The sequence below is a fragment of the Apus apus genome, chromosome 25, assembly GCF_020740795.1.
Source record: "Apus apus isolate bApuApu2 chromosome 25, bApuApu2.pri.cur, whole genome shotgun sequence".
NCBI classification, from domain to species: Eukaryota; Metazoa; Chordata; class Aves; order Apodiformes; family Apodidae; genus Apus; species Apus apus.
This window is the reverse complement of record NC_067306.1, coordinates 3,062,547-3,089,176: the sequence shown is the minus strand read 5'-3', so window position 1 is coordinate 3,089,176 and position 26,630 is coordinate 3,062,547. Positions and strand designations below refer to the sequence as shown.

The following is a 26,630-nucleotide window of genomic DNA, read 5'->3' as shown; positions in this document are numbered from 1 at the left end:
TCCCGAGCACTGTCTCCATTTCACAACCCACTGCTCTGCAGCACAGCCATGTGCTGTAGGACCCAGCAGAAATGACTGCTGGGGTGGGAATCAACGCTCTGCTGATTTCCTTTCTGGGCAGGCTTTCATAGTGGCACAGTACAACAGCATCCATTTGCTGCACCAGAGCCATGGGCTGGAGAAACATCTGAAACCTGGTGTGAAGACGGGATCAGGCAGAAACACTGAGCCATCTGTAGAGCACACAACATCAGCACACTCTGCACTGAAGAGTTCATATTCTGCATTTAAGTGCCAAATGTGCAGAGTTCACTACAAGGAGAGAAACCCCCTCAGCCACTTTCCTCCCAGTTCCATTCATCTTTTTTTTCCTTTGCTGTAGGAGAAAACAGCCACCATCTACCTTTGCTGCAGTGCACAGAGCCAGGGCCCCCAGGGACACAGAGCAGGATTAAGCCTTCCTGTGCTGGGAAGGGCCACATCCTGCACTTTCCTGAAGCTGTTCTAGCCAGCTGGACTCAGTGCAAGCAGTGAGCAGGCTGCACACCAGCTTTCTTCCCTTCCCTCTCTTTGTGCAAAGGCAGATGCTGCTGGGCCCTAATGATGCTGACACAGAAAAAAAAAAAAAAAAAAAAAAAAGAAAAAAGAGCTCAATGTGCAACTAGAAACCTCATAAATTAAAATAATTTAATGAGAAGGAAACTTCACTTACACCTGTAAATGGACTTCCCGTCCATCTCAACCAAGAGCTGTAGCACAGCAGCACAGGAAGAACCCAAAATATATGGTGAAAAATGTAGATACGTCAGTGCAACATTGGTTTTTGGTTGTGGAAAGATTCAAAGGGCAACGTCTCTACTTCCAAGCTCAGCAGAGCAAGGCTGCAATTGGACAAGCCAGTCCTCGAATGCACTGCTTGGTCCCACCTTTGTTCCTCTACAGCACCAGCACTGCTCCAGCACCCTACCAAGAGGTGCTTCAAGGCACTAAGCCAGCAGAAACTGAGCACCTCATGAGCAGGAGTTGTGTGTGCCAGTAGTGCTATGGCTCATCTCACCCCAGTTTTGGAGCACCAGCATAGCTGAGTTGGAAAGCACACAAGACCAGCACAGTGGTAGCACCAGGCACCATCCAGCTGCACCTTAAACCCCTCCAGGTTATGTCTCCAGCTTTAAAGAGACACAAGGTCTGTGTTTATTGCTTGCTTTCATCTCTGCTGCTCCTCTCCCTTTGAATTCAGAGTGCTGACAATTCACTGCACCCTGACAGAACAGCCTGTGCAGGCCTGGGAGTATTCAATGCTGCCACAGTAATGGAGACATTAAATACACAAGATTCTTCATGCCACAGCTCTAGCCTACAAATGCAAGTGATCCTAGTCAGAGTGGATGGGACAGGACCATGGAAGTGCTGTGGATGCTAACATTGCAGGAGATACTCAGGGTGATGAAAACATTCAAGGTATCTTCTCAGATTGGGCCTTCATTTCTTAAGTTATTTTTAACTGTTTCAACACATGGATAGAAATTAAAATGATGACAACAGCACCATCTGCTTCAGCTACTGCCACGCCACCGAGGCTGGCATCACGCTGGCAGCAGTACGAAGCCTTCCCCAGGGAAGAAGCCAAGCCACGGGAGTTTTCCTAGGGAGCACTATTTTACTTCCACAGGATTCAAGTCTGCAGAGCTCCTGGCTGAAAAGATCACCAGTGCAGAAGTGCTCTACAGATTGATACATCAGAGAGGCTTCCACTGCTGCTGCCAGGAACAGGGGGAGAGCAGGGAGCATGTCCAGGCAGGTGGATTAAGCAGTGATGCTCAGTTTGCCCAGTTATTTCACCAAACCATTACTTGTAGCCACTTGATACCCAAACTGGGCACCAAACACCCTTTGGCCCCACAGTGTCCAGTTCCAGCATCCCAAAGGTGACTGACAGCACTGGAATGCAGCAGGATGCCTTATCAGGACAGGCTCCCTATAAATACAGGGGAAGGAAAGAGTCATGCATTCTTGACACACTGGTTTCTTACCCTAGAAACAAACACAGGATCACAACCACAGAATGGTCGGTGTTGGAAGAAACCTCTGGAGATAATCTAGTCCAACCCTGCATGCCAGATCTCACAAGCTTTCAGGGCTTCAGCAGGACTTCTCCTCACCCCAGCAGTCACTACACAACAAGACAGGGCTCAGAGAAGGTGATTTAACCTGTCTAGCTTCTCTGCAGTATTTTTGCTTTCCATGACTAAGAAACTTCAGGTCAAAAAATCAGAGTGGGTTTCCTGAATGTATTTTTTTTCTTTTAAGGCCAAAAGACACAAACAATAGGACATTCATCAAGCATTTCTGCCACACTTTCAGCTCCCTTGTCATTTTATTGCATAACGGTAGAAAAACTGTTCCATAAAAATGTTCACAACAGTATTTATTAAAAATGAATGCAGCGTTTTTTAATTAAGTCTGTATCAGACTGGGCACAAGGAAAAAACAATCCAAATGTGGAGGAGCTCAAGAAACAACACCCTCATCAGCAGGGGAGCACAGCCTAGGAATGAGTGCATTGTCCACTTCCCGACAGGGAGGGCAGGAATTGGACATGCCAACCAAGTCAACCACACTGGGGCACAAGACAAGGATTTTCTAGTCAGCAAGGATGAAGAGAAAATAAAAACCTTTATACACAAAGCACATCCCTACTGAGCACTTGGGTGTCTCTCTCCAGCTGGTCTTCACCCAGATTGGGCCACTGGGGATGACAATCAGGTAGCAATCTGTCTTGCCTTGATTCTAGTTTTATCGAACCACTGAGCAGATTTGCAACAAGAAGCAGATGCAGGCAGCATGAATAGTGACAGTCCAGTTGGGAACCCAGACCATAAATTCAGCCAGAGTTGTAAAACCATCATTTCACCTCCCAACCCAAAGGCTAAGGGAGGAACAAGTTTAAAAATCAGAATCCATGTGCATTTCATCCTCCCTGGGACTTAGCTGAAAGCCCAGTTGGTGCCTCATCCTCCTTTCCACAGGGATGAAGAGTGGAAACTGTCCAAATTTAAGATAGCCCCAGGTCTAGGAATTCAGGCTCAATTTTTCCTAGTGCATTTGTTAAAAATAAATGAGGTGCAATCAGTCTCCTCAGAGATTTTATCCTCTTTCAGCTCTAAATGCAGCTCTGCTGTCACACATATGACATGATTAAAAGGACAGCCTGCTTCAGAGCCTTACTTCTTGCTTAAAATAATATTGCTCCTGCTCTCAGGTTACGAGGGATCCATTCATGTTTGGTAAGGTCACAGGCTCTCTCTAAATCACTCATTCAAACTCTGGAATAAACAGGGATCCCAGTATTTCAGTAGTGTTGCTTTTTATTGCAGATCATGAATAGAGGCAGACTACTTGAAGAGGCTCTGACCACACCTAGAGCCAGGGTTCTTTGTCATTCCTTATCAAGGGAGGCAGGAGCAGCCAGCCCCTGCCCCTGGGAGATGCTGCCTTCTGTTCTCACACCCACATTAGGCAGCACCAAGCAAACCCCAGCACGGCCCAACACCTTCACCCACCTCTGATCTTACATAGCTGCCCATTTTCAGATGAGATGCACTCAGGGCATTTCTCTCTGCAGATTCACACTTGGTTCCAAAACTCATGCTACACACAATGATCTCCCTTCAGCATCACTCAGATATGCCCAGCTCATGAGAACTTTTGAGCATTTCACCCAGGCCACTTCAAGCTATTTTGCCATGAGCAAAGGTGCTTTTCACCTGCACACAAACACTGCTACAACCACAGCACAGGATTCTTCCATTTAAGAACTCAGGCACCTTATTAGAGGCTCTTGGATGTTGATAGAGGAAACAAACCCACAGAGTCAAACACCCCTCCATGAGGACTAATGAAACATGCTTTGGAGCATGGACCTCAGACAGCCGTGACAATAGATCCTATTATTAGACACAACAAAAGCAGTAACATATTTGAGAGATTAAGCATTAGTGCCTTCACATTAAATAGTATTCATGATTCTCTTCCCCTCACGCCTGCAGGAACCTAAGGGAAGGGAGGAGCTGGCAAGGTAATTCAGCTAACACTAAAATACAGGAAAGGCAAAACTGGTGCAAAGTAGGCTATAAAATTGTAAAAGAAGGATGTGGTGATATCAGCTCAGCAGTGCTGCAGGTGAGAGATTCCCAAGGCTGGGAGCCACGTGCTCCTGAAGGGAGCTGGGCCTCATCTTCTCTCAGCCAACCCAGTAGCCAGTTGCCTAAGGCAAAGACCAGACACACCCCAGTTGCCTCAGCCAAGGAGCTCCCAGGAAGAACATGGATCTGGGTCCACCAGGCAAGACTTAGAATGGAAGGGAAAGAGGACAGAAACAGAAAAGATGGATGAGAAAGGAAAAGAGACAGGACAGCGTGCCAACACGTGTGCATGGTGCTTGGCTTTGGCAGGTGCCCAAGATGCACACACTGCTCAGGATGAGAGCAAACCTGGGAGCACTGGAGGAGACTCCTTTCTCCAGGTCACAGCTGCCCTTTTTTCATTTCATTTGTCCATCTCCACAACCCCTCAAGAGTCACACTCTGTTGCAGGACAGGTCCAACACACTCATTTTAGTCCCATCCTTTCTGAATCTTTTCTCTTGCTTATGGATGGACAGTGACTACAAGCAACACCACAGCTCAAGCAGGTCTTCAGCTGGCAGTAGATCTTTACCTGCTTTTATTTTTGTACCAACAGCAACATTTATTACTTCTGCTTGCACATGCCTGTCAGGCTCTCCATTATTACACCAGAAGATGCCAATGGAAAAGCATATCGTTTTGTGTCCAATTTGGAGATGTCCATTGTTAAAAGCTACTTCTACAAAGCCCTCCAGGTAGCTCCAGGGCAGCATCGTTTGTCATGCTGATGAGGCAGTAGATAAAGATACATAAAGCAGTAACTTCAGAAGCAGAATTTGCTTAGGGTGAAGCCTGCCCTTGATTTCAAACTAAGTGGCAGCTGAAAATGAACCACAAAAGGTAATTCTGACTCCAGATTAATTCCCAGCCTTGGGCTCACTAACACCAGATGTCTGACACCACAAGCTACAGCTACCAGCAGAGAGCATGTGAAGCTCCACTCTGTAACACAACCACACAAGCCACCTTCCTCACAAGTCTCACCTTAAACCACAAAGGTAGTTTGGTGCCAGCAGCTCTTAGTCCATCAAATCCAGGGCTGCAGTGGGAGGGTAATAAAATACTTGGCACCTGCACAGAGCTGGTCAGCACTTTGTACAAGGTGGGTCAGCATTAGGAAAGGAACACGAGCCCCATTCACATCTCTTAGGTTTCCTCTACTTCTGACCATACCAAAATGAAGTATGCTTTCAGGGAAAAGCTGCCTTTTTTATACAGGTGCTCCTCTTGCCAATCTGCACTGACACAAAAGCCTGGGAGTTCACAAAGGGCTGAAGCCATAAACCAATCTCCAGAAAGTACATCCCACTGGATTACCCCTTCTCCTGGGAAAGTCTCATCTGGCACACTCCTTCTGTCATTGCTGTGTCCTCAAACTACCCACACAATGGACATGCTCACCTTGAGCCCTGCAAACCAGGACACAAGCATTTTGCCACCTAGAAGCCAAGTGCAAGCACATTATCAGCCTGGACAAGTATTTCTGGTGCCATCATGCAGATGCTGTTGATCACTCCAAAGCCTCCTCCTGCTCCTGCACTCCTCCCACCACTGTGCCTGCAGGCACTGAGGTCCAACAGCCCCTTCCCTGGACAGAGACCCAGGGAGAAGACACATGCACATCTGTCCTCAGCCCCCAGTTAGGTTTAGTCCATCTCTTTGCCCCTGTTCTTGTGCCCCTTCCACTCACATCTTGCTGCATCTCAGCCTGATGAGAGCTCACATGGGCCCTGCACCCACCACTGGGGATTAATCCCTGTCACCCTCTGCCAAAGGCTTACCCTGCTACCTGGATACGTGAAGCCACAGCAGCCAGCCAAGACAAACACGGCTCACCCATCACACCGCCCCACATCTTGACTTTGACAGATCTGCTTTGCCCTCAACTCAACTGAGAACGTGCACAGCTGGCTAGATGTGTTCGCTGCACCAAGCAGCTCACATGAAGTGACATTTGAGAGAAAGTAGCAGAGCTACTTGCAAGCAAGGCACACACACCTTCATGGTAAGACCAAGCCAATGTATCCAAGATCTAAGTGCAGCTGTGATCAAATAAAAGATTAAATGTTTCTTAGGTAGGGAAGAATTTTACCACTCTGAACATATCCCTACTTCTCCAACTTCATCTGCAAGAGGGCATCCCAGCAAACTTCTTTCCAATGTATGGAAGACAGTTGATTTATCTCAAAAATGGATCTCCATGCCAGCACAAACATGCACATTGCTGAGCTAGATGTGTTCAAGGATCATGAGAGACCTTCTTTTGAGACAAACACCGCAAGGAATTTCATTCTGCAGCAAGTGACTTGACACACTGATGAAATCCATCTGAAATTACATCAGGCACTTCCAGGCAGACAGTCTGGGGCAGGAGCTGATGGGGAGCCATGAAGTGAACTGCTGACAAGTGGCAGAAAGCCCTGCAGCTCTCTGCCACAGGGTGTTCAAAGTCACACACAGGCTGTTCAAAACTATGAATACAAGTTATTTCATCCACTCTCTTGTAAGTGCTGAAGTTTCCCCATGACCTGCAGGGTTTAATAAAGCCCTTCTACCTTTGGACTTGTATAATCTGTCTGTTAAGACTGCACTTCATCCTGCAGTAACCTCACATCAGCCTTTCTCCTTCTATGCCTCAGAGCATCACCACAGGCACAGCTCACTTGAAGCAGGACAAACCCACGGAGCTCAGGGACAAACCCACATGCACTCCCAGGGCACTGACAGTGCAATCCCACCAGCCACACTGGAGCAATTCCAGTGCAGAGAGCGAGCACTGAGGTAAAGATACTGGATCTGAACTAGGCAGAGAGGTCAGGGCAGGTACAGTGTGGAGGCCGTAAAGATGGAAATAATTAGCCCAACTGCAGTGATAATCCTTTTAGCTTAACAGAAGGTATCCCCTGGTGCTCCCTTTCCATGGATATTTAAAGGAAGGACACCAAATACAGGAGCCACTGCCTTTACTAATCAGACTGTTTGGAAGGGGAAGGGAAAAAAAAATAATCAGTGGATTGACTTCTGAGGAGCATGGAGGGCTCATTACACTTGCAAAGAAAATCCACTCAAGTCTAAAGGCACAGATACACCTCCTCCAGACTCCAGTGTAAACTGCATATGCTCTCCACAGGCACTATAAAAACCAGCCTACAACCACCAGATTTCTGTGTGAAACAAAGCTCCAACTCGCAGATGGAGGGGATCCATCCTGCTGCAGGAAGAGATGCAGAGATTCCTTCAGTTCCTCCCAGCAGAGCCATGCCCACACTAAAAACCACACAAGTGGTTACCTAAAGAGCCACAATTCTCTACTATATCCACCTCATCCTGGTATGATCTGCAAAGACAGCTTGGGATGGAGGGCTGTTTGTGCTAAGAAGCCAGTTGGGAGTGATGAGCTACAGAGCAGACACTCCACCACTTGCACATCTCCAAGAAGAAGCAGTGACCCAAATTGAGAGCTGCACCTCTGGCAAGGCTGAGCCTGCCTAGTGCTCCACAAGGCTTTGGCAGGGCTGCCTGTCACCAGACAGCCCCCTGATCTCTGCCCAGGACTCGTTTGAGATGAGTGGGAACATCTCTGCACTGTTCTGCAAAGGATTAGCAATCCAGCTCAAATTACTTGTGCAGTTACCTCCTTTCTCTTCTGTCCCCACAGGCAGGCAGAGCCCTGCCGGCTACCCACGCATTCCAGCGCTGCCTCCTTTAGGGGTGAACACCCCCAACTGCAAGAACATGCCCTTGGGGTGAGCCCCAGACACCAAGCCAGCCCACCTCTGGAGGCTAAACACTAGAGTTAAACCAAGCTCCTGAGGCAGAACGCAGAGATTACACTGGATGAGCAGAAAAACCTAGAAAGCCAGCCTAGCTCCAACCCAAAGTGCAGCACTGAGATCCCCTGAGAGCTGCAGTCCTTCTCCCAGGACATCAGCTGGTGCTTCTGAGTAGAGGCTGGGAACAGCCAGGATGCTGAGTCTCTCTACCTGGCTAAGGGACAGGCACACACAGGAAACAACCATCCCTGATCTTGTTTAATAGTCTCAGCCCTTCTATTACAACTCAAGAGGCCCATTTTGCTTTTCCAAGAAAGGGCTCACAGCACTTTTTCACAGGTCTGCAGACCTTAGAGCAAGCCCCACACCCAGAAAGCCCAACACATCACCCTGCTGCCCAGGGGCTGGTTTCTCTACCTGCGTGCAGAGCCTTGACCCTTCTAAACCTGTGCCATATGGGTTCCAGCAGCTCCAGAGGCAGCCCCAACACACCTCTCTCAGCACCACCAGGTGAAGAACCCACAACTTTGTCACCACACCAGGGCACTTCACTACAAGCTTCCAACTCTCGTGGTCCAGCCCCACACCTACACACAGCCTAAGGAGCAATAAGCAAGCCTACTAGCCAACTGACCTCATCAACCAACTAAGCAAACTGGAAAATACTGGGAGCTGGGTGGAAGCCAGTGTCCCGATTCTTTCTTGACCAATTCATCAAGTGTCAAAGCATTGTTACAGCTAAGTGAGCAGCACTCCCTCAAAAGATGCAGAGACAACAACCAGCAACCTCATCAGCACGCTGGGCTGGCAAAATGAGCTTATTCTGCTCAAGATTAATTTGAATCTACAGCTTTCTTCCAGCTTTTGAATAATGTTCTTATTGGGGAAAAAAGGGAACGGCCACCCTCAGCACCTCCCCTCAGACACTGCCTCGTGATCCTATTTTCAACGTTTCACAAACCAAAAGGGATTTGTCTGAAAGTCTGGACATGGACACACCCTGGCACTGGCACCTCACCTGGGAATGCCAAACACCTGTACAGAAACACAGACACTCTGACTGGCACAGCCATCACAGTCCTGCTGCTGGAAGTGTCAGGACAATTGGTTACTCCCATGCTGATGAAGACATGTATGGCCTTCAGAAGAAACAGTAGAGACACCATCCCAAAAGCATTATTGACATGGCTGTTTCTAACAGCCCTGTGATGCTGCAAAGCCCAGCTTCCAAATGAGGACATAAATGTCACCCAGGAGCAATCTGCTCTGCTCCCCTCTACTACACAGGAAGAACTGCCCAGCTGAGCCCTAGCACATGTGCAAGGAGCAAGGTGGTACCTAAACACTGCCAAATCCCATGGCAAAACCCTGGAAGAAGACAATGATGCAACACAGGACAGGCATGCAACGAAGAACATGGTTCTTTGAAATGAAGCAGAGGAAGGGGGAAGGCAGAAGATTAAGACACCCACCTCACTGACATGCTACAAGTATTCCTGACTAGATAACACCAGTCTCAAACTTGAAATAGCAGCTGCAGTGCCACAGTTCCCTCATTTTTATCCCATGAGGACTCCTCTCCTGGCCAGGGGAGGAGGCTTCCCCATGGCTTTGGGGAAGGAAATGAGAAAGCTGCAGGTCTGCTTGTGCAGGACAGATAAATATGCCTACTTGGTCCAACTGGGTCCTGCTGAAAGTGAAGTTCATCAAGCATAGAGGGAATGGGACAGTTTAAAGGAATAGGCTGGAAGCAGAGGCCATCAATGTGACACAGACGAACTGCTGTAGGGTGAGGAAGACTAAATTAGAAGCCTTATCTGTAAATACTTAACACAGTACTTGAAAAGGGCAAGTAATGAGGGAGGGAGAGACACAAAACTCATACTACTGCACTTAACAGCCCCATCTTCTCACCTGAAGGGACTGGACCCATCTCATCTCCATGGGAGCTCCTCACAGGGCACACAGAGATACTGTCACTTCTGTTCTCACCCCAGCTAATCCCAGATGATGAAGGATAAACATCCATCTCTTATCTGCAATGCCACCTGCCCCTTCCAGAGCAGCTGAGAGCTCTGCTCTCCCAGGCAAAGACCACAACATCTTGATGTGTCTCATGGGACCTTTGCAACAAGTTCACCTGGAAAGCTGCAGATCAGCAGCCAGCTGTTCCAGAGCAGAGCTGAACAAATGGTTCTCTTTCAGAGAGAAACAGTCTTCATCTCAAGGCTTCAAACTATGACAACCATGCTTCACAATTTCACTCATTAAATCAAGCAGAGCTGGTTTAGTTCACGTTTCTCAAGGGTCAACTTCTGGCCATCTTGCTGTGCAAGATGAAGACAGACCCACAGCATTGTACACCTCCATGCACACACACCAACGGCCTGATAACCTTTTAAACCAAACAAAGCCCACCAGGTGTTTCATTTTAAGCTCTATGGGCTCCAGACTCAACCATCTTAAGATCCTGTCATGCCACAAGCAAGCCTTATGGAGGACACCAACCTATGGGACAGGCATCACGTTTTCCCAGAGCCTGGTCTCAAAAAACCAAACCCCACCTGCCTCTTAATTCCAAAGCTCTGAGCACACGCCTTCATTTCCAAGGACATTCAGCAGCATGAGGTACCTCTGCTAACACCAGGGGATGGCACAGGGAAGCATGCCACAGCCACACACCTCCTTCCAAACACCATTATTCTATCTAGAGCAAGAATCAGAACATGCAATACTATCAGTGGGAATCAGCTGCCTGGAAAACCTCCATGCACTACAGTTAAGTCAACCAGCACCTTGCTTTTCTCCTTAACTGCACATCTTGGAAGAAAAAGTAAGCATTTTTGCATGTCCAGGTGGAACACAGTGTAACCAGGTTAGACAGTTTCTCATTTCTAGAGAGAATATTACTTTAACATCTCTTCTATCAAGAGCAGCCTGTAAATGCCTGAGAGCCATTTTCATTCACCCCCTTGAGAAAAAAGATGCAAAAAAAAAAAAAAAATGAAATCAAACTGAACTGCACAAGGAAAATCATTAAACACTCCACATCTGAGGTATTGGCAGCAAAGGGAAAAGCCCTTGGCTGGAAGAAGGCAGCCATTGCTCAACAGAACCAATTAGTGATTCTTGGTAGTGAATTTTGTTCCACTCGTTCAGACACACATTAGACATCTGCCCAGATCCACCCAGATAAAACACAGGGACAGCTCAGGAATAGGCTGCACACACATTGCTGAAGTGACAGCTTAGCTCATCTCAGCTGCTGGTTCCAGAGAGCCCGTTTCTAAGCAAGACCAGCCTCTTGCTGCAAATGGAGCTGCACCTCGCGTGGTGGTACCACCAGCAAATGGAAGGAGAAACTCCCTTTAAAGTGATGGCAGCCACGTTCTGCAAACCAGCAACAGGGCTGCATTTCTAGGTGGTTTCTTAAAAAACAAGTCACCTTCCCTAACTGAATCCTCCCCTTGTGCTAACATGGCAGGCAGGGATGCAGGCAGAAATCTCCATCCCTCACCTGAAGTGGTTTCTTCTCCTGATGGGTTTAATTGCTCCAGGGCAGGTGTGACAAACAGTGTGCCTGGAAACACCTGGGAAGAAAAATTCCCTTTTCACACCTGTGAAATGAAGACTTAAAGCAAAGGAATACCCAGCAACTAAAGGAAAGAAAAAAAGACAAACCCCCAAGAAGGGCATCAGCCCCACACCCTGCCTAGTGTAATTTTAGGACAATGGGCACTACCTGAAGAGACAAGGGATGAATTTCAGCACAAGATGGGGACACCTGTGAGGTGTGAGGGACATCCAGGGACACCTGTGAGGTGTGAGGGACATCCAGGGACCAACACCACCAGTTACAGCAAGCAGCACCACCCAGCCCTAAACCCCACGGGGCTGGAAAACACCCGGGATTTGCCAAACATGGGAACCCACCTTGTGCGACCACACTAGGAACACAAACATCGAAACCCCTTGCCCCGGGCATCCGCTGGATGCAACAAAGCCAGGTATCTCCGGGGCTCTGTGACCTCAATAACGTTCACCACCCCCAAAATTTCAGGCTGGGCGTGGACAGCTCCGTTTTCTGAAAGGCCTTTTCCTCATGGTATTTGTATGACTGATTAATTAATCTTTTTATTTGCCATCACAGCCGCCCCCCCCCCCCTCGCAGAAGATGGCACCACGCCGGGAAGGCGCTGCCCGCCCCTCCTGCCGCAAAACCCTCCGGCCCCACCTGCCGCAGGGCGAAGAAAAAAAAACGGCGAAAACGGAGCAAAAAAAAAGGAAAATCATCCACCTTTTTCCTCCTCCTCCTCCCTCCCTCCAGACCGGCCACCCCGCCCCGCACCTGCAGCCGGGCGGCAGCGCTGCCGCAGGGGACGCGCCTCGCCCCGCCGCGGCCAGCGGGCAAACCGGCGGCGGGGCCGGACGTTTTTGGGGATGAAACAGCTGGGTTTGGGTGGATTAAATTCCACCCCCACACACACACACACCCCTCCAACCCGTTTCACGCTTTCAGCGTGAAGACAACCGAAGCACCGGGTGGGCTGGGGTAGGTCCCTCCGTACAAGCACCCCCCTCCCCGAGGTGTGTCGTCCCCGGTTTCCCGCCGGGCCCCTACCTGCCGCTGCCGGGGTGTCCGCACCGGAGCCGGGCAGTGACAGCGGCGGGCGGGGCGGGGCGGGGCGGGGCGGGGCGGGGCGGGGGGCGCGCGCCAGCTCCGGAACCTTCGCCGAGCGCCGGGAGGGGGGGGGGGGTGCGCACAGCCACACGGCGCATGCGCCGAACGCCCCGGTTTTCTCTCTCTCCTCCACCCCCCCGCGCTCGCCTGGAGCGAGCTCTGCGCATGCGCGGAGGGGCCGCCGCGCTCTTTTGTCTGCGGGCAGCGCGCGCGCGGGCCCCGCCCGGCAGGGGGCGCTCGTGCCCTGCCCGGGACCCGCACCGGCCTGAGCCCCGCACCGGCCTCAGATCCCGCACCGGCCTCAGATCCCGCACCGGACTGAGCCCCGCACCGGCCTCAGATCCCGCACCGGCCCGAGACCCCGCACCGGCCTCAGATCCCGCACCGGACTGAGCCCCGCACCGGCCTCAGATCCCGCACCGGACTGAGCCCCGCACCGGCCTGAGCCCCGCACCGGCCCTAGACCCCGCACCGGCCCGAGACCCCGCGCCGGCCTCAGATCCCGCACCGGCCCTAGACCCCGCACCGGCCCGAGCTCCGCACCGGCCTCAGACCCCGCACCGGCCCGGGACCCTGCACCGGCCTCAGACCCCGCACCGTCCTGATACCCTCACCGGCCTCAGACCCCGCACCGGCCTCACACGCCGCACCGGCCTGGGACCCCGCACCGGCCCGAGATCCCGCACCGGCCCGAGGCCCCGCACTGTCCTGATACCCGCACCGGCCCGAGCCCCGCACTGGCCTCAGACCCCGCACCGGCCCCCGCCCCGCTCAGCCCGGCCCCCGCCCAGTTTCTGCCGTCCCACGGAGATCCCTGCGCTGGGGGCCGGGTTCACCTCGGGTCCAGCTCTGCTCTCAGCCGCTCTCCTCAAACCCCCACAGACACGAAGGTGCCACCCGCTCACCGCAGCACCCCCTGGCAAGGGGCTGCAGCCTGTGGCATCCAGGTGCGGTTTCCCCCCCTGGTCAGCTCCACGCTGCTAGAAATGAAGTGTAGTGTTGGTTTTGCATCCTAACGTTAGCAGCTTAGTGTAGGGTTTAGTGTTGTTTTCACATCCTAGTGTTAGAAACACATTGTTGGGGGCTTTTTTATATATATATATACACCCTAGTGTTAGGAATATAATAGTTTGTTTAAGAGAGAAGTGAGATACCTGCACATTCCAATGACACCTGGGGTGGTTTATGGTCCAAGAAACAGGGATTTAATTGGGCTCCATCTGGGGGATCCCAACATGGAGCAGGATTTATGGCCAAGATCAGACCCAACAAAGCCACTTCCATCTTGCTCCTCGGGGCAGGATGACACCAGTAGGTGTAGATCACTTTGGTGATTGGGAAGGCAGCCAAGGGGGCAAGAAAGGTCAGAATTATACAATGAACAATGGTGGCAGCTTTAATTAGAGCAGACACCTGTGGGAAGGAGTCAACAGGTAACATGTTAATCACCCTGGGGCACTGGGGAGCATTTGGCTTCCCCACAGCCAAACACAACCCATAACCCAGCCTGAAGCATTTGGAAGTGCAGGGAGAGGATGGAGAAACAAATGGTGCTCCCAAAAACTACCTCTCCACCTTGCCTGCTTCATCTGGAAAAGCAGCAAGGTGTTCTGGCTGTGCTCAGGAGCTTTATGGACACAGTGGAGACCCCTCAGTGCCACTGATGCCTTGTGTTACAGGGTTACTATCCCTAGTAATTGGATTGAGTGGAGAAACTACAGGAGGAATCTTCTGTCAGGCTCCAGGTTGCAGTATTTACTGAGAAATATTCAGGTGTAAATCAAGGGCCAAATGGCCAGTCCATGAAAAAGCTCCTGGCAGGTTGTAAAGGGCAAAGCTCAATCTGGAAAAAAAGAGAAACAGGTGTGGAACCTGCAGCATAAGGGGTTTTTAAAAGCAGACTGGGAATAATCCATCTCAGTTTGGAATAAAGGTTTAAAGGTGTCTTGTACTCCTGAGGAGAATCAAAGCCCTTATCATACTCCTTTATCAATAATTGCAGAAGTACAAAGTACAGTCATTGAGGGGGAAAAAATCTGGATTTATGAACAAGCAACAGTTATTTTGAGGTGAATAGAAACAGGTGAGGCATCTAAAACCAGGGGAATAGCTCTTTTAAATCAGCTCTTTAAAACCTTTAGACTGGCTAAAAAGTACCCACTATGAATGAGCTGGAGAATTTTCCCAGGGTAGACAGACAAATCTTCTCTGAAAATAAATAAATAAATACTACTGCTTTGGGAATTGTAAAATAAACATTCCAGTGCTACAAGGGAATCTCTGCTTGTGAAAGAAGAAGGAACAAGCTCAATTTGAACTTGCAGTGCAAGCAGCCAGAGCCCAAGCCTGGAACAGCAGCTCTTCCTACAGGCAGTACAGATATACCAGGAACATGAGACTGCAGATCAACTGAGCCTCCTCCAGCAGGACTTTTTCATCATTCAAAGACAGCAAAACCCAAAGGGACTCCCCATCTTCATTTCTTAACACAAAGTTCTCAGGGTGAGGCTTTCTGAAGCCATCCCAAAGCTCAGATTTGCCTGCCCAGGTTCTCAACTCGCCAGCTCAGAGTCCCTTCTGATCCCAGAAATCATGGGCTGGGAAGCACCCGTGGCCAATCCCAGCTGATGTTCAGGTACAGCCACTCTTACCATGTCCTGACCGTTCCTCCTCTGGCTTCTCCTCCTCACCAACACCCTACAGGGCCACAAACACAGGAGGAATGTCCATGTCAGAGAGGTAGCAACTGGGAGAAGCCTCCCTTGTTCCTCACATCTCTGCAGCAAGACACTCATCTTGCACGACATCCCAGGTACCCAAGTCCTCCAGCTCCACTCCCTGCACCAGCAGGCACGCACTGGTTTGCACTGGGTGGATGCAGCATGCTGCTGCAGCAATACTGAGATGTTCCAGGAACTGCTGGGAGCACTTTGGAGTCCCAAAGTGCTGCTGAGCTCCAAGCCCCAAGTGGAATAAGCTTTACAGTAACAGACAAGCTCCTGCACTGGCCAAGAAGAACTGCAGAGAAACACTTGGGAGGTGAATTTCTTACCTGTAAGCACAGCAGAATAAAGCTGAGACTTGAATTACTGCACAGAGCTCTTCTGCCCACTCCATGTTCACGGGGCTGGGGGGGGATTGTGTTTGTTTACAAGAAAATAAGGACCTGTGAATTTATCCTACAATTCTAACTTAGTCCAGGCTCTTTCTTCCCCTCCATTCCTTTCAGCCCATTCTGCTGCTGGGTGGAAACAAGACACTATTTTTAACATCAAACTATAAAGGAAACCTTTAGGAAAGCACTAAGCCTTTAGCTTCCATGCCCATTTCTTCATCCATAAGCCAAGGCTCATATTCCTCACAGGTGAGCTTGTTAACTTGTTTCACAACCATACCAGGGTTTCCCCTGGCAGGTGCTATGGAACACAGGACAATTTCTCAGGTCTCACCCCTGCAGTGGGAATTGACCTGCAACTGTGTGAGGAACTCTGGGTTACTGTGGTTTTGAGCCTGATGTCCCCAGGGCCTTGTCTGTCCACAGGCTGCTTCATTTCAGTCACTTAATTCAGATTAAGGAGGGCTTTTGCTAAACCATAATGGTCCTGGCTGAAATAAACACTCAGCTCCTGCCCTAGCTTCATGCCATTCCAGCCCTGCTCAGATCCCTTTTGCAACCCGGCTGCTGAAGTTCACCTAGAACAAAATAAATGTGTTAATCCCTTTCAAAGTGTTTTCCAGCAAGGAGATGGGATTGATCTTTCTGGAACAATTCCATGCTACATGCTGACAGACCACGGGATGACCTCTTCCTGAGGGAGGTCCCAGACAGACTTGCTTGCCAGGGCAGGGCCATGGCACAGGACCAGGGAGCCAGGAGGGTTTCGTAACCCTGGTGGAGGTGGCAGCAGGGAGTTATGGTGTTACACAAGCCATTTCCCAGCCCTGCTTGTTCACTGTCAGCAACAGCAGCACCCTGGGCATGACCCAGGGCAGCCCACAAACCTTCCCCACCAGCTCCAGCTCTGCAGCTCAAGAGGGGATTAGAGCTCAGCTGGCTGCGTTCCTCACAAGTCGAAACCAAAGGCACGTTATTTGCAACCCAGACACGACTCTTGCCAGCTCAAGTCAACTCAGGTTTCATTTTCACAGGCAGTCGGGGCACGATGCACCCCCACAATCCCCCACCAAGGCCAGGAGAGCTGTGAGGATGCAAATCAGAGGCAGGAACACCCTGGGTGTGAGGACAGCACAGAGGCTGTGACTCAGCAGAAGAGCCAGCCAGGTCCTTGCCTCTCAGCTGCACTAAGCACAGGAAAAACAAATTCACCACTTTCCCTCTGATCACTTCAGCAAACAGAGAGGCCAAACAAACAGACCGAGGCACCTACATCATCTAACACACTTCCCTCTTGCCCAGCTGGAAAAAGATGATTCCTTTTTCTTTTCCACCACGCAGTATGGAAGGCACAGAGCCCAACACCAACCAAGAGAACAGAGAAGACCCAATACCCCTAAGGATATATGTTTTTTTAATTAACCATTATTCTGTTTCTAAATTACCTGCTGCAAGAGGCTTTCCAGATCATTTAAACCCTGCCTATCTGCAAGAGGCAGAGTTGACTCATTAGGGAGTTACAGGATGTATTCACTTATGCAGCCTTGGGGGAATTATTATATTCCAGGCTTCGCATCAGATAAAATCCAGACTCTTGTAAGACCTGGCATCACCACAGGGCAGTGAGAGCCTGCAGAGAATTTGGGGTCCCTGTTAGGTCTGTGCACCCAGCAGTTCCTCTCCCTCAAGCACAAACCTGGGGTGTTCCCAGCCTCAACCCAGCCCCTTGCTGCACCCAGGCCTGAAGCCTGATCACGACTCCTGGCATCAGCTGCCCCTTCCATCAGCCTTCAGAGATGCCAGCAGGGACGTAATTCCTGGGGGTGAGCAGCCAGCACAACTCTGCCAGTCTTGCAGAGAGACAGGCAACACCACTCTGGGGTGAAACGGGCTGTATTCACCAACCACCACCGTGTCTGCAGGCTCTGAAGCCCTCAGCTTGCCCTGGGCAGTCTGCTGGTGGCCATCTGCAGATTGCCTGTCCTTGAAGTCTTCCCTGTTCTTGCCACAGGGGAGCAGAGAGGGCTGGAGGCACCGGTGCAGCCTATTTATGAAGTTTGAAGGCAGGGCAAGGACTCAACCCTGCTCCAAAGGTAGAAGACTTTGCATCATGCAGCACCACGAACATGTTTTGCAGCGAAGGGATCACCCGCACACAGAGGCAGCAGGAACCCACGGGTTACCTGGAGGACACAGCAGCTGGAGCCCCTCTGTGGTCTTGCCCCACTTCTTCTGCCCCAGGCACCTGGGGCAGGGCTCCCTGGCAAAGCCCACCCAGGTTTTTCCGAGGGGCTTGGGGAGCCATCTGCTGTTATCAGTTCACATTACAGCACCTCATCACCCTGCTCTGCCACTTTCTGCCCAGGAGCAAGCGAGCTTGAAACATCTCCTCTAGATTAAACCACCACCAGAGATGAGACCCACCTGAAAGAGGCCACTGGGGACTTTCTGCAGGAAACACAGGCACTTCCCATACAGGACCAAGAGAGGAAATTTGAGCCGCAAGAAAATTTTAGCCTCTGCCCAGACAGTCCCCAGGTGAAGCCACAGCTCTTACAGGAGCAGGTGGAAGCACCAGGGGAAGCTCCAAGTCACCCACCTGCTACTGGAGACACCACCCACCTCAGCCCCCCACGCCAAGGGCAGCACCACTTGGTACAACAGCACAGCCTGAACTGCATCACTTTCTTCAAGCTTACTAGCGAGGAAAAACAAAAACCAAACCCAAACACATCACTTCCCAGCAGAAAAGAACCAGAAATTCCAAGTGCAACCCCTAGCCCTCCAAATAAACACACACACGAGCCCTCTCTGGGGCAGCCAGGGTTATACAGGCCCCAGGGTCTCCAGCCTGTTTCAGGTTAAAAGGGCTCAGCTGCCCCCAAACTTCCTACCCCCAGACCCCAGGAGGAGGAGCAGGGGGGGAGCAGCTCTCAGTGCTCCCCTCTCCCTGCAGCAGCGCCCTGGAGGAGCTGGGCAGCACCTGGGAGCACCCACCCTGCACCACTCTTAGAAATGAAATGTAGTGTTGATTTTGCATTCTAGTGTTAGAAACGTAGTGTTGGGTTTGGTTCACATATATATATATTCTAGTGTCAGGAACATATAGTTTGTTTAAGCACATAAATATATATACTTTAGTGTTAGGAACATAATAGTTTGTTTAAGATAAGTGAGATATCTGCACATTCCAATTACTCCAAGAGTGGTTTAGAGCCCAAGAAACTGAGGGACTGAATTGGGCTCCATCTGGGGGATCTGAACATGGAGAAGGGTTTATGGCCCAAGATAAGGATGAACAAAGCTACTTCTATGTTGCTCCTCAGGGCAGGATGACACCAGGAGATTGTTAATTGGGAAGACAGCCAAGGGGGCAAGAAAGGTCAAAATTGTACCTTAAAAGGTAAAAAGTAACCTGCTAGAATGGAATGTGCAAACAGGGGCGGGAAACTTATAGGATAATTTGAAGCCTGGGATGGGCTGGAAACCCTGGAGTGCCCAGCCAGGGGGGAAACAGGAGGGAACTTTGCGTGGGGAATAGGGAATATAAAGCGTTATTCACCTTGCTATGGGTGTGCCTGCTTGCTTAGGTCACCCCTTCTTGCAGGGATGCAAATAAACTGTGCTTGGCTGCAGGATCCGTGCGGGGCTGTCATTGGCGCCACAGACGTTCCTCACCGCACCCTCCCCGCAGAGCTGCGGGGGGGATGTTCGTGCTCCGGCAGCTGCTGCCCCGACCCGGCCAGCCCCGAACCCCCCCGGGCTGCACCCGCAGGGGTCTCGCTTCCCGGCAGAGGGACGGGTGGATGTTGCACACTCGCTGGGCCCGGGACGGCTTCGCTGCTCGTGTCAGAGCCCGGCGGGTGTCCCGGCTGCAGCAGCTGCCCCGGGGGCTGCGGGTGTGCAACCCTGGCACCTCCAGCCTGCTGAGCGTGCAACCGCCCCCACACCGAGTGTGCAACCCTGGCACCTCCAGCCTGCTGAGCGTGCAACCGCCCCCGCACTGAGTGTGCAACCCTGGCACCTCCAGCCTGCTGAGCGTGCAACCGCCCCCGCACTGAGTGTGCAACCCTGGCACCTCCAGCCTGCTGAGCGTGCAACCACCACCACACTGAGTGTGCAACCCCCGGCACCTCCAGCGTGTTGAGCGTGCAACCGCCCCCGCACTGAGTGTGCAACCCTGGCACCTCCAGCGTGTGGAACGTGCAACCGCCCCCCCGGGCCGGCAGGGGGCGCGCGGGGCGCGCGCGCGGGCGGAAGTGCCGCTCGGCCCGGCGCGCGCGGCCGAGGCGCCCATGGGGCTCCTTAAAGGCGCCGCCGCCCCCTCCCTTCCCCCCCCCCCCAGCAGCCGGCGGAGGGAAACGCCGCACGCGGCTGGAATGAGCAGGTGGGGTGGGGCCCCTGGTGACCCCCGGTGACATCCCCCCCCCCCTTCCCCCTTGTGATCCGCTGCCTCGGTTTCCCTCCGTACCGCGGGTCGTACGAGGTGGCCGCGGACCCGCCCCCCCCGGGGGTCCCGGCCTTGCTGGGAGGGAGCGGGAGGAGCGGGACCCCGGGGGGGGGGGGACACGATTGTGAACCGCGAGGGGGGCTGCAAAACCCCAGAGCCTGGGCGGGGGGTCCCCGGGGGGGGGGGGGGGGGCTGCAGCCCCCGAGGACGTGGGTCAAGTGTTTGGGGGGGGGGGGCTGCTGCAGACCCCGGCGGGGGGGGGCTCAGCCCTGGGCTGGGGGGGCCCCCCCCGAGGGAAGGGGTGCCAAGCTGGGGGGGGGGGGGGGGTTGCAGAGCCTCGGTAGGGGTGCAGGCTGCAGGACGGGGGGTGCCCCCATCCCCGGGGGGGGCTCCCCGGGCCATGCCGGGGGGGGCTGTGCAGGGCAGGGGACACACCAGCGCCCGTCCCCCCCTTTTCCCTGGGAGGGCTTTGTCCCCTGGCCCCCCCAGGGGATCATCTCACCCCCTGTTTTGTTTTTCCCCCCCGAGCATCACAGCGAGGGACCCAGCGCGGGGGGGGGGGGGGGGGCTTCCAGGTGACGCTTTTAGGGGCTTATTTATTTTTCCCTTTAAAAAAGCAGCTCCCAGAGCTCGGGTGAGGCCGGGGAACCCTCCCCGTGCCCCGGGGGGGGGGGGTTCAATCACGGTTCGGTGGGAACCAGAGCGGGGGTTGGTTTGTTGGGGTTTTTTCCCCTCCTCCTCCTCCTCGTGTCAGGGTTTGCTGGAAGGGCCGGGTCAGAGGGAAGGACCTTTTCCAACGGGAGCGTGCTGGGGGTGCTGGGCTGCTCCTCTCCTGGGTCTGGAACAACGGGACCCCTCTGGGATCCGTGCCCACCCCCCCCCCAGCAGGGCTGGCACCGGGATGGACCCGTTCCCTGCTCCCCAGCACCCAACGAGCCCGAAGCCCATCACTGCAAGATTTATGACTCCTCTGACCTTGTAAAATTGCTGAGTCAGACGGTGAAAGGCTCTTTTTTTTTTTTTCCCCCCCTGCTGCTGCATTCCCTGGCTTTAAAAAAAAAACAAACCAAACCAAAACCAAAACAACCACCACAACAAACCTGTGGGTTCCTGAAGCCTGGAAGGTTTTCCAGGCATGCACGGGGCTCGCTTCTCCTGGTCCTCCTCCTGCAGGAAAGGTGGGATGTTCCCAGCTTCCCCAGGGCAGAGGTGCTGGCCCCGGGGGCTGCAGTCTTGCCAAGCCCCCCCTGAGCCCCCCCCCCCCCCGGGGTGGGCAGCAGGAGGGTGTGGGGGAGGCAGCAGGAGGTTTTGGACGTGTGAACCCTTTTCGGGGTGCTCGGTGCAAGGGGGAGGGGGTTCCCCAAAGTGTTGTCCCTCCAGGGACAGCTTTGGGCCCTGCTGCCTCCTCAGGCAGTGCTGGGGTGGGGGTGACATCACAGCCTGGCTGGTCTTTGGACCTTGTTCCCTCTTGTCCTTTAATTTTCCAAGTGCAGGGAGGGGACAAGCCTCCCTCCCCAAGGCTGGCCTGGACCATCCCCACCAGTGAGGCTGGGCCTGCTGCCAGCAGTGGGGCTGGGGGGGGGTGGGGGGTGTTATCAGGGCTGGCCCAGCCCCAGGAGCAGCCTCTGTGCCCCCCCCTGGGGCAGCATGATTACGGGGGGGCCGTGCCTCCCTGTGCCACGCCGATAGCACAGCTGGAGCTGGGACGTCTGTCCTCGTGCTGGTGGGACAGGGATGCTAAGGGGGGGTGTTCCCTGGGGAGCCATCACTCATCCCTGGGCAGGGACCCCCCCCCTGGGAGCACCCCTGGCCTTCAGCATCCCCCCCTCCCCCCCTGTGTTGCAGGGGACCAGGGTCATGGCTGAGAAGACATCCCCGAGCCCCGGGGGGGGCATCACGCCGCTGCAGCAGATGCTGGCCTCGGGGACGGGGGCCATCCTCACCTCCCTCTTCGGTGAGGAGCAGGGGGCAGGGGGGAGCTGGGGGGCGTGGGGGCTGGCACAGCATGACTTAGAGGGAGGGTGTCATTCCAGTGACGCCGCTGGACGTGGTGAAGATCCGGCTGCAGGCCCAGAGGACCCCCTTCTCCAAAGGTAACCCCACTCGGGCTGGGGGGGGGGGGTCTCCAGCCAGCAGCCCCTGGGGATGTCTCGGTTGGTGGAGCTGGTGACAGGGATTTCTTGGCTCTAGAGCATGGGGCCATCACGAGGTGGCAGGTTACCCTGGGCCCCTCGTCCTGACAGGCTCGGGGGGCCCCGCTGGGGGAGCTGGGCTGATGCTCAGCTCTGTCCTTCCCCCTCAGAGCCCCTGTGCTGCTGCCAAGCGGGGTCAGCACGGGGCCTGGCAGCCCCCTGCCCGTGGGGAGTGGGGTGAAAGGGCTCAGCCTGCCCTGGCTGCTCCTCTTTCCCCCCCACTGCCTTTCTGCCTGTCCCTGTGCTGCTCCCCACACCTTCCATGGGGCAGGATGGACCCCATGGGCTGTGCCCCTCCCCAGTCTGTCCCCCTCCCTGTGGGATCAGCAGGCTGGGGCTGCTCCCAAGGGGCTGGTTTGGTGACAATAGGGCCTGTTTGGGAAGCAGCTGTGGGGGCATCCAGCCCCTTCACCCACGGAACTGTCCCACTGCCCAGCTCTGAGCTGTGGCACATGCGTGTGGCACGTCCCCCGTGTCACCACTCAGCGTGTCCCTGTTGTGTGTTTCAGTGTGTCCAGCACAGTCTGTGCCCTGGGGTGCTCAGCAACCCACATGTGAGTACGCCCAGGGGCTCCGGGCAGCTCCTGCCACCAGCAGCTTTGCTTTCCCAAGCCTTGATCCCAGTTTCTTCCCTGCTGGTGGCAGCTCAGGCTCCTCCAGCTGAGGGGACATCCCTCTCTGGTGTGGGGGCTGCTGTGGTCCCCAGCCCCACAGCTGCTCCTGGGGCTGGCCCTGCTCTGTCTCTGCTGGGTCCTTGCCTTGGGGGGGTCTGCTGAGGGTCTGTTGTGCAGCAGGCCTGGCTGGCTGTGGTCTCCCTGTCCTTGCTGTGTCTTGTCACTCTGTAGTGTCCCTATGTCAAAGTCCCCTTGGATCTTGGCTGCCCCACTTGCTCCCTGCTGCTTGGTGTCCTCGTGCCTGACCCGGGAGTACCGTGGAGCAGCTGTGCTGGCCTCCCCACTGTGCCAGGCCAGTGGAGCTGGCTCCCAAGTGAGGCATAAACCTCTCCTGCCATGCCCCTGTCCCCGTGGTGGGGCTCAATGTCCCCTGCCGAGGGTCTGGCTGTGGTCAGACCCTTGTTGGAGGGTTATCCCTCCTGTCCCTGCTCTGAGGCTGGTCCCCACCAGGCTTGAGCATTGAGGCTCTGGCTCTCCTGGAGGAGTTGATGGTTTTGGGGGATCAAAGGAGCTGGACACGGGGGCAGAAGGGAAGGGTCTAACAGGGATGCTGCTGTCTCCTGCCCCAGGGAAGTGTTTCCTCTACTGCAACGGGCTCATGGACCATTTGTACGTCTGCCAGAACGGCAACAGCTGCACTGCCTGGTACAAGACCCCCACCCGCTTCACCGGCACGCTGGTAGGGGCTGTGGGCACGGGCAGGGGGGCAGGGGACCCAGAGAGGGGGCTGGGGGTTTTTGCTGGGTGGGACTTGCCCCCTCTCCCTCCTCTAACCTCTCTCCCCCGTGCTCCTCCCTCTCCCCAGGATGCCTTTGTGAAGATCACACGCTACGAGGGCATCAGGTCTCTGTGGAGCGGTTTGCCCCCCACCCTGTGAGTTTGGACCCTGCCTGGGGGTGGGGATCGGTGCTAATGCCTGCCTGGGCACGTGGGCATCCACCCCACACCTCCTGCCAGTCCCTGGGGGGATCCTGCCTGCCCCTCACACCCCTCCTCCTTGCCAGGGTGATGGCTGTGCCAGCCACCGTCATTTATTTCACCACCTATGACCAGCTCCGGGACTACCTGCACACCCGGACAGGGAGTGGGGGGCACCACATCCCCTTGTTGGCCGGGGCCCTCGCCAGGCGTGAGTACCCCTCCTCTCCAGGGACCCCCCTGTGCCCACCTGGTATCCTTCTGGGAGAGCACAGTGGGTCTCTTGGCTGTTGGTGCCCTCATTTGGTGCCTGGCTCTCCTGGCTCTGGGGTGGCTGCTGGAGTAGCCGGTGCTGATGTCCCGTGTCCTCCCTGTTGCAGTGGGTGCTGTCACAGTCATCAGCCCCTTGGAGCTGATCCGCACCAAGATGCAGTCCCAGCAGCTCAGCTACCGGGAGCTGGGGGTCTGCATCCAGTCAGCAGTGGCTCAGGATGGCTGGATGTCCCTCTGGAGGGGCTGGGGACCCACCGTGCTGCGGGATGTCCCCTTCTCAGGTATGGCTGCAGATGGGGAGGGGGGGGTACGAGCATGGGCCAGAGTAGCAGCCCTGTCCGTGGTGGGGTTGGTGTGTCTGGGGTGCCTCATCGTAGCACTGGTGTCTCTCCTCTCCTCCCAGCTCTCTACTGGTTTAACTACGAGCTGGTGAGGGAGTGGATCTGCAGGCAGGCCCGGCTGGACGAGGCCACTGTCATGATCAGCTTTGCCTCTGGGGCCATCTCTGGCACAGTGAGTTTGGTTCTTCAGGTCCTGCTCTGGTGGCCGAGGTTGTGGGGGTTTATTTCGTGTTGATGGTTGGACTCGGTGATGTCAGAGATGCTTTCCAACCATGACAGTTCTGTGGTTTGGGACCCTGGGGTCTGCACCACTCGGGGGGCTCGCTCAGCTGTGAGCAGGGGGCTTGGCCCCATGGGGAGCAAGTGGTGGGGCAGGGATGGCACCAGGAGGTGACAACAGAGTTGCCAGTGGGTGGGGACAGCGAGGTCCCATCTCACCTGGTCCCACAGGTGGCTGCAGTGCTGACTCTGCCCTTCGACGTGGTGAAGACCCAGCGGCAGGTCCAGCTGGGAGACAATGAGGTGCACCCAGGTGAGGGACCAGACTCTGGGCAGATACCTGGGGGGCGGGAGGGAGACAAGACTCCCCTCTGGTAGGTGGGCACCCCCAGACCCTCACCCACTCCCCTCTCCCTGCAGTCACAGCTTCCAAGCCTTCCTCCACCTGGCTGCTCCTGCGGCGCATCCGGGCCGAATCCGGCACCCGGGGGCTGTTTGCAGGTAAGGCTGAGCCCCCCACCCCGGGCTGGGGTCTCCTGGTGTCACCGAGGGGCTAACGGGATTGTCCTTGCAGGCTTCCTGCCCCGTGTCATTAAGGTGGCACCTGCCTGTGCCATCATGATCAGCACCTACGAATTTGGCAAGAGCTTTTTCCAGAAGCTGAACCAGGAGCGGCGGCTGCGCGGGTTGTGAGGCTGGGCTGGGGCAGGGCTGGATGTGGCTGGTGGCCCAGGGGACAGTGCCAACCCTGCTTCTGGGCCCTGGGAGCACCAAACCCCACTCAGCTCTTGGCCAAAGCCCAAGTGCCTTCGTGTTGTGCTCTGCCTCCCCCCGGTTCCCCAGCCACAGAGTGGGGGGACACGGGTGCCTGCTGCTGTGACACGGGGGGGATGTCCCCCACGCTCCTCCCTTGAGGCTGGATGGATGCTGCTGAATTTATGGACACTCTGGTGAGGAAGGGGTGACCTGGAAGCCTTGGCAGGAGTTGGAGCTCTGGAGAGGACCAAACCCTCGAGGGCTTCTCTGCTCCAACCTGGGCTCTGCCCCTCTTCACCACCAGTCACGCACAGGATCCCCTTGCCATGGTGAGGGGACACGTCAGGACCCTCTCCCAGCCTCTGGACCTCTCCTGCTCAGGGTGGCCCTGGCCCCTGGGCTGGGACCCTGCCTGGGGACAGACCTCACTGCTGCTCCCGGGGGTGACATTCTGGCACCAACCCTCTTCCCGTGCCCCTCTCACTGTGAGGTCCTGCCCTAGTGTCATGCCCAGGGCAGGTGCTGCCCCAGCTTGCCCAGGACTCCAGGAGGGAGTTTCTTTTATTTTCTTAAATAAAAAGCAATATTGTCTCTTGGGGCAGGGATTCCTTTCCCTGCTCCCACATCTTAGGGCTGTGGAAGGTGTCCCCCGTGGGTGACAGCTGTGTCCCTGCTGTGTGGGCGTGGTGCTGTCAGCCACCAAGTCCTTGCTGGGCTTTTATAGAATCCCAGACTGGTTTGGGTTGGAAGGGACCATAAAGATCATCCAGTTCCAATACCCTGACATGGGGGGGCTCCTTGGGGTGAGGAGACTCCAGGACCACATTGCTACCCCCAGCAGTGGATGGGGCAGCCCCTTAGGTGGCCTGTTTTGGCCCAAAGGTGATGTTCCTGCCCTGGTGTTCTGCTGAGGGGGCCTGGAGGAGGCTCACTGGACAACCTCCCCCCCCAGCATCCATGCTTGGGGTGGGATCTGGGGGCACAAGGGGGTCTTTCCCCCCTTTCCCAGGTCGGGGGAGCTCACGGAGGCCAGCTCAGCTTGCTGTGTTTA

General features: G+C 54.6%; 2 protein-coding genes across 26 annotated transcripts in view; one reads left to right on the top strand and one right to left on the bottom strand.

The window, feature by feature from the left end:
• The window catches only part of MAPT (microtubule associated protein tau), a 60,136-nt gene extending 38,748 nt beyond the window's left edge, over nucleotides 1–21,388 (bottom strand). For 21 of the 23 annotated variants that reach the window (XM_051640333.1, XM_051640339.1, XM_051640340.1 and 18 more), the window contains exons 1-2: nucleotides 12,582–12,651; nucleotides 11,478–11,550 (exon numbers count right to left, since the gene is read on the bottom strand). The gene's annotated coding sequence lies outside the window, so the exon portion shown is untranslated. Of the gene's footprint in view, nucleotides 1–11,477; nucleotides 11,551–12,581; nucleotides 12,652–21,306 lie in introns of those variants that run through there. The other 2 variants (XM_051640335.1, XM_051640334.1) reach the window with 2 other exon arrangements.
• Nucleotides 20,040–26,177, top strand: SLC25A39 (solute carrier family 25 member 39). Of its 3 annotated transcripts, none has more exons than XM_051640422.1 (12): nucleotides 20,040–20,143; nucleotides 22,052–22,160; nucleotides 22,240–22,299; nucleotides 22,908–22,952; nucleotides 23,642–23,751; nucleotides 23,878–23,945; nucleotides 24,077–24,201; nucleotides 24,371–24,544; nucleotides 24,667–24,776; nucleotides 25,055–25,136; nucleotides 25,244–25,324; nucleotides 25,398–26,177. In XM_051640422.1, the coding sequence occupies exons 2-12, from the start codon at nucleotides 22,064–22,066 to the stop codon at nucleotides 25,514–25,516; spliced, it is 1,071 nt and encodes a 356-aa protein (XP_051496382.1). In that variant the 5' UTR covers nucleotides 20,040–20,143; nucleotides 22,052–22,063; the 3' UTR covers nucleotides 25,517–26,177. The 3 variants fall into 3 exon arrangements, with proteins under 3 accessions (XP_051496382.1, XP_051496384.1, XP_051496383.1); XM_051640423.1 differs by lacking the exon at nucleotides 20,040–20,143 and adding an exon at nucleotides 21,308–21,384; XM_051640424.1 differs by lacking the exon at nucleotides 22,908–22,952 and having other exon boundaries at nucleotides 20,041–20,143.
• Nucleotides 26,178–26,630: the final 453 nt, after the last annotated feature.

Bases quoted from the DNA above. Each gene is read 5' to 3' on its own strand.
- SLC25A39 (XM_051640422.1), top strand. From the start codon at position 22,064: ATGGCTGAGAAGACATCCCCGAGCCCCGGGGGGGGCATCACGCCGCTG. The intron at 22,300-22,907 runs GTAACCCCACTC...TGTGTGTTTCAG, and splicing joins GAGGACCCCCTTCTCCAAAG to TGTGTCCAGCACAGTCTGTG. The intron at 24,777-25,054 runs GTGAGTTTGGTT...CTGGTCCCACAG, and splicing joins CTGGGGCCATCTCTGGCACA to GTGGCTGCAGTGCTGACTCT.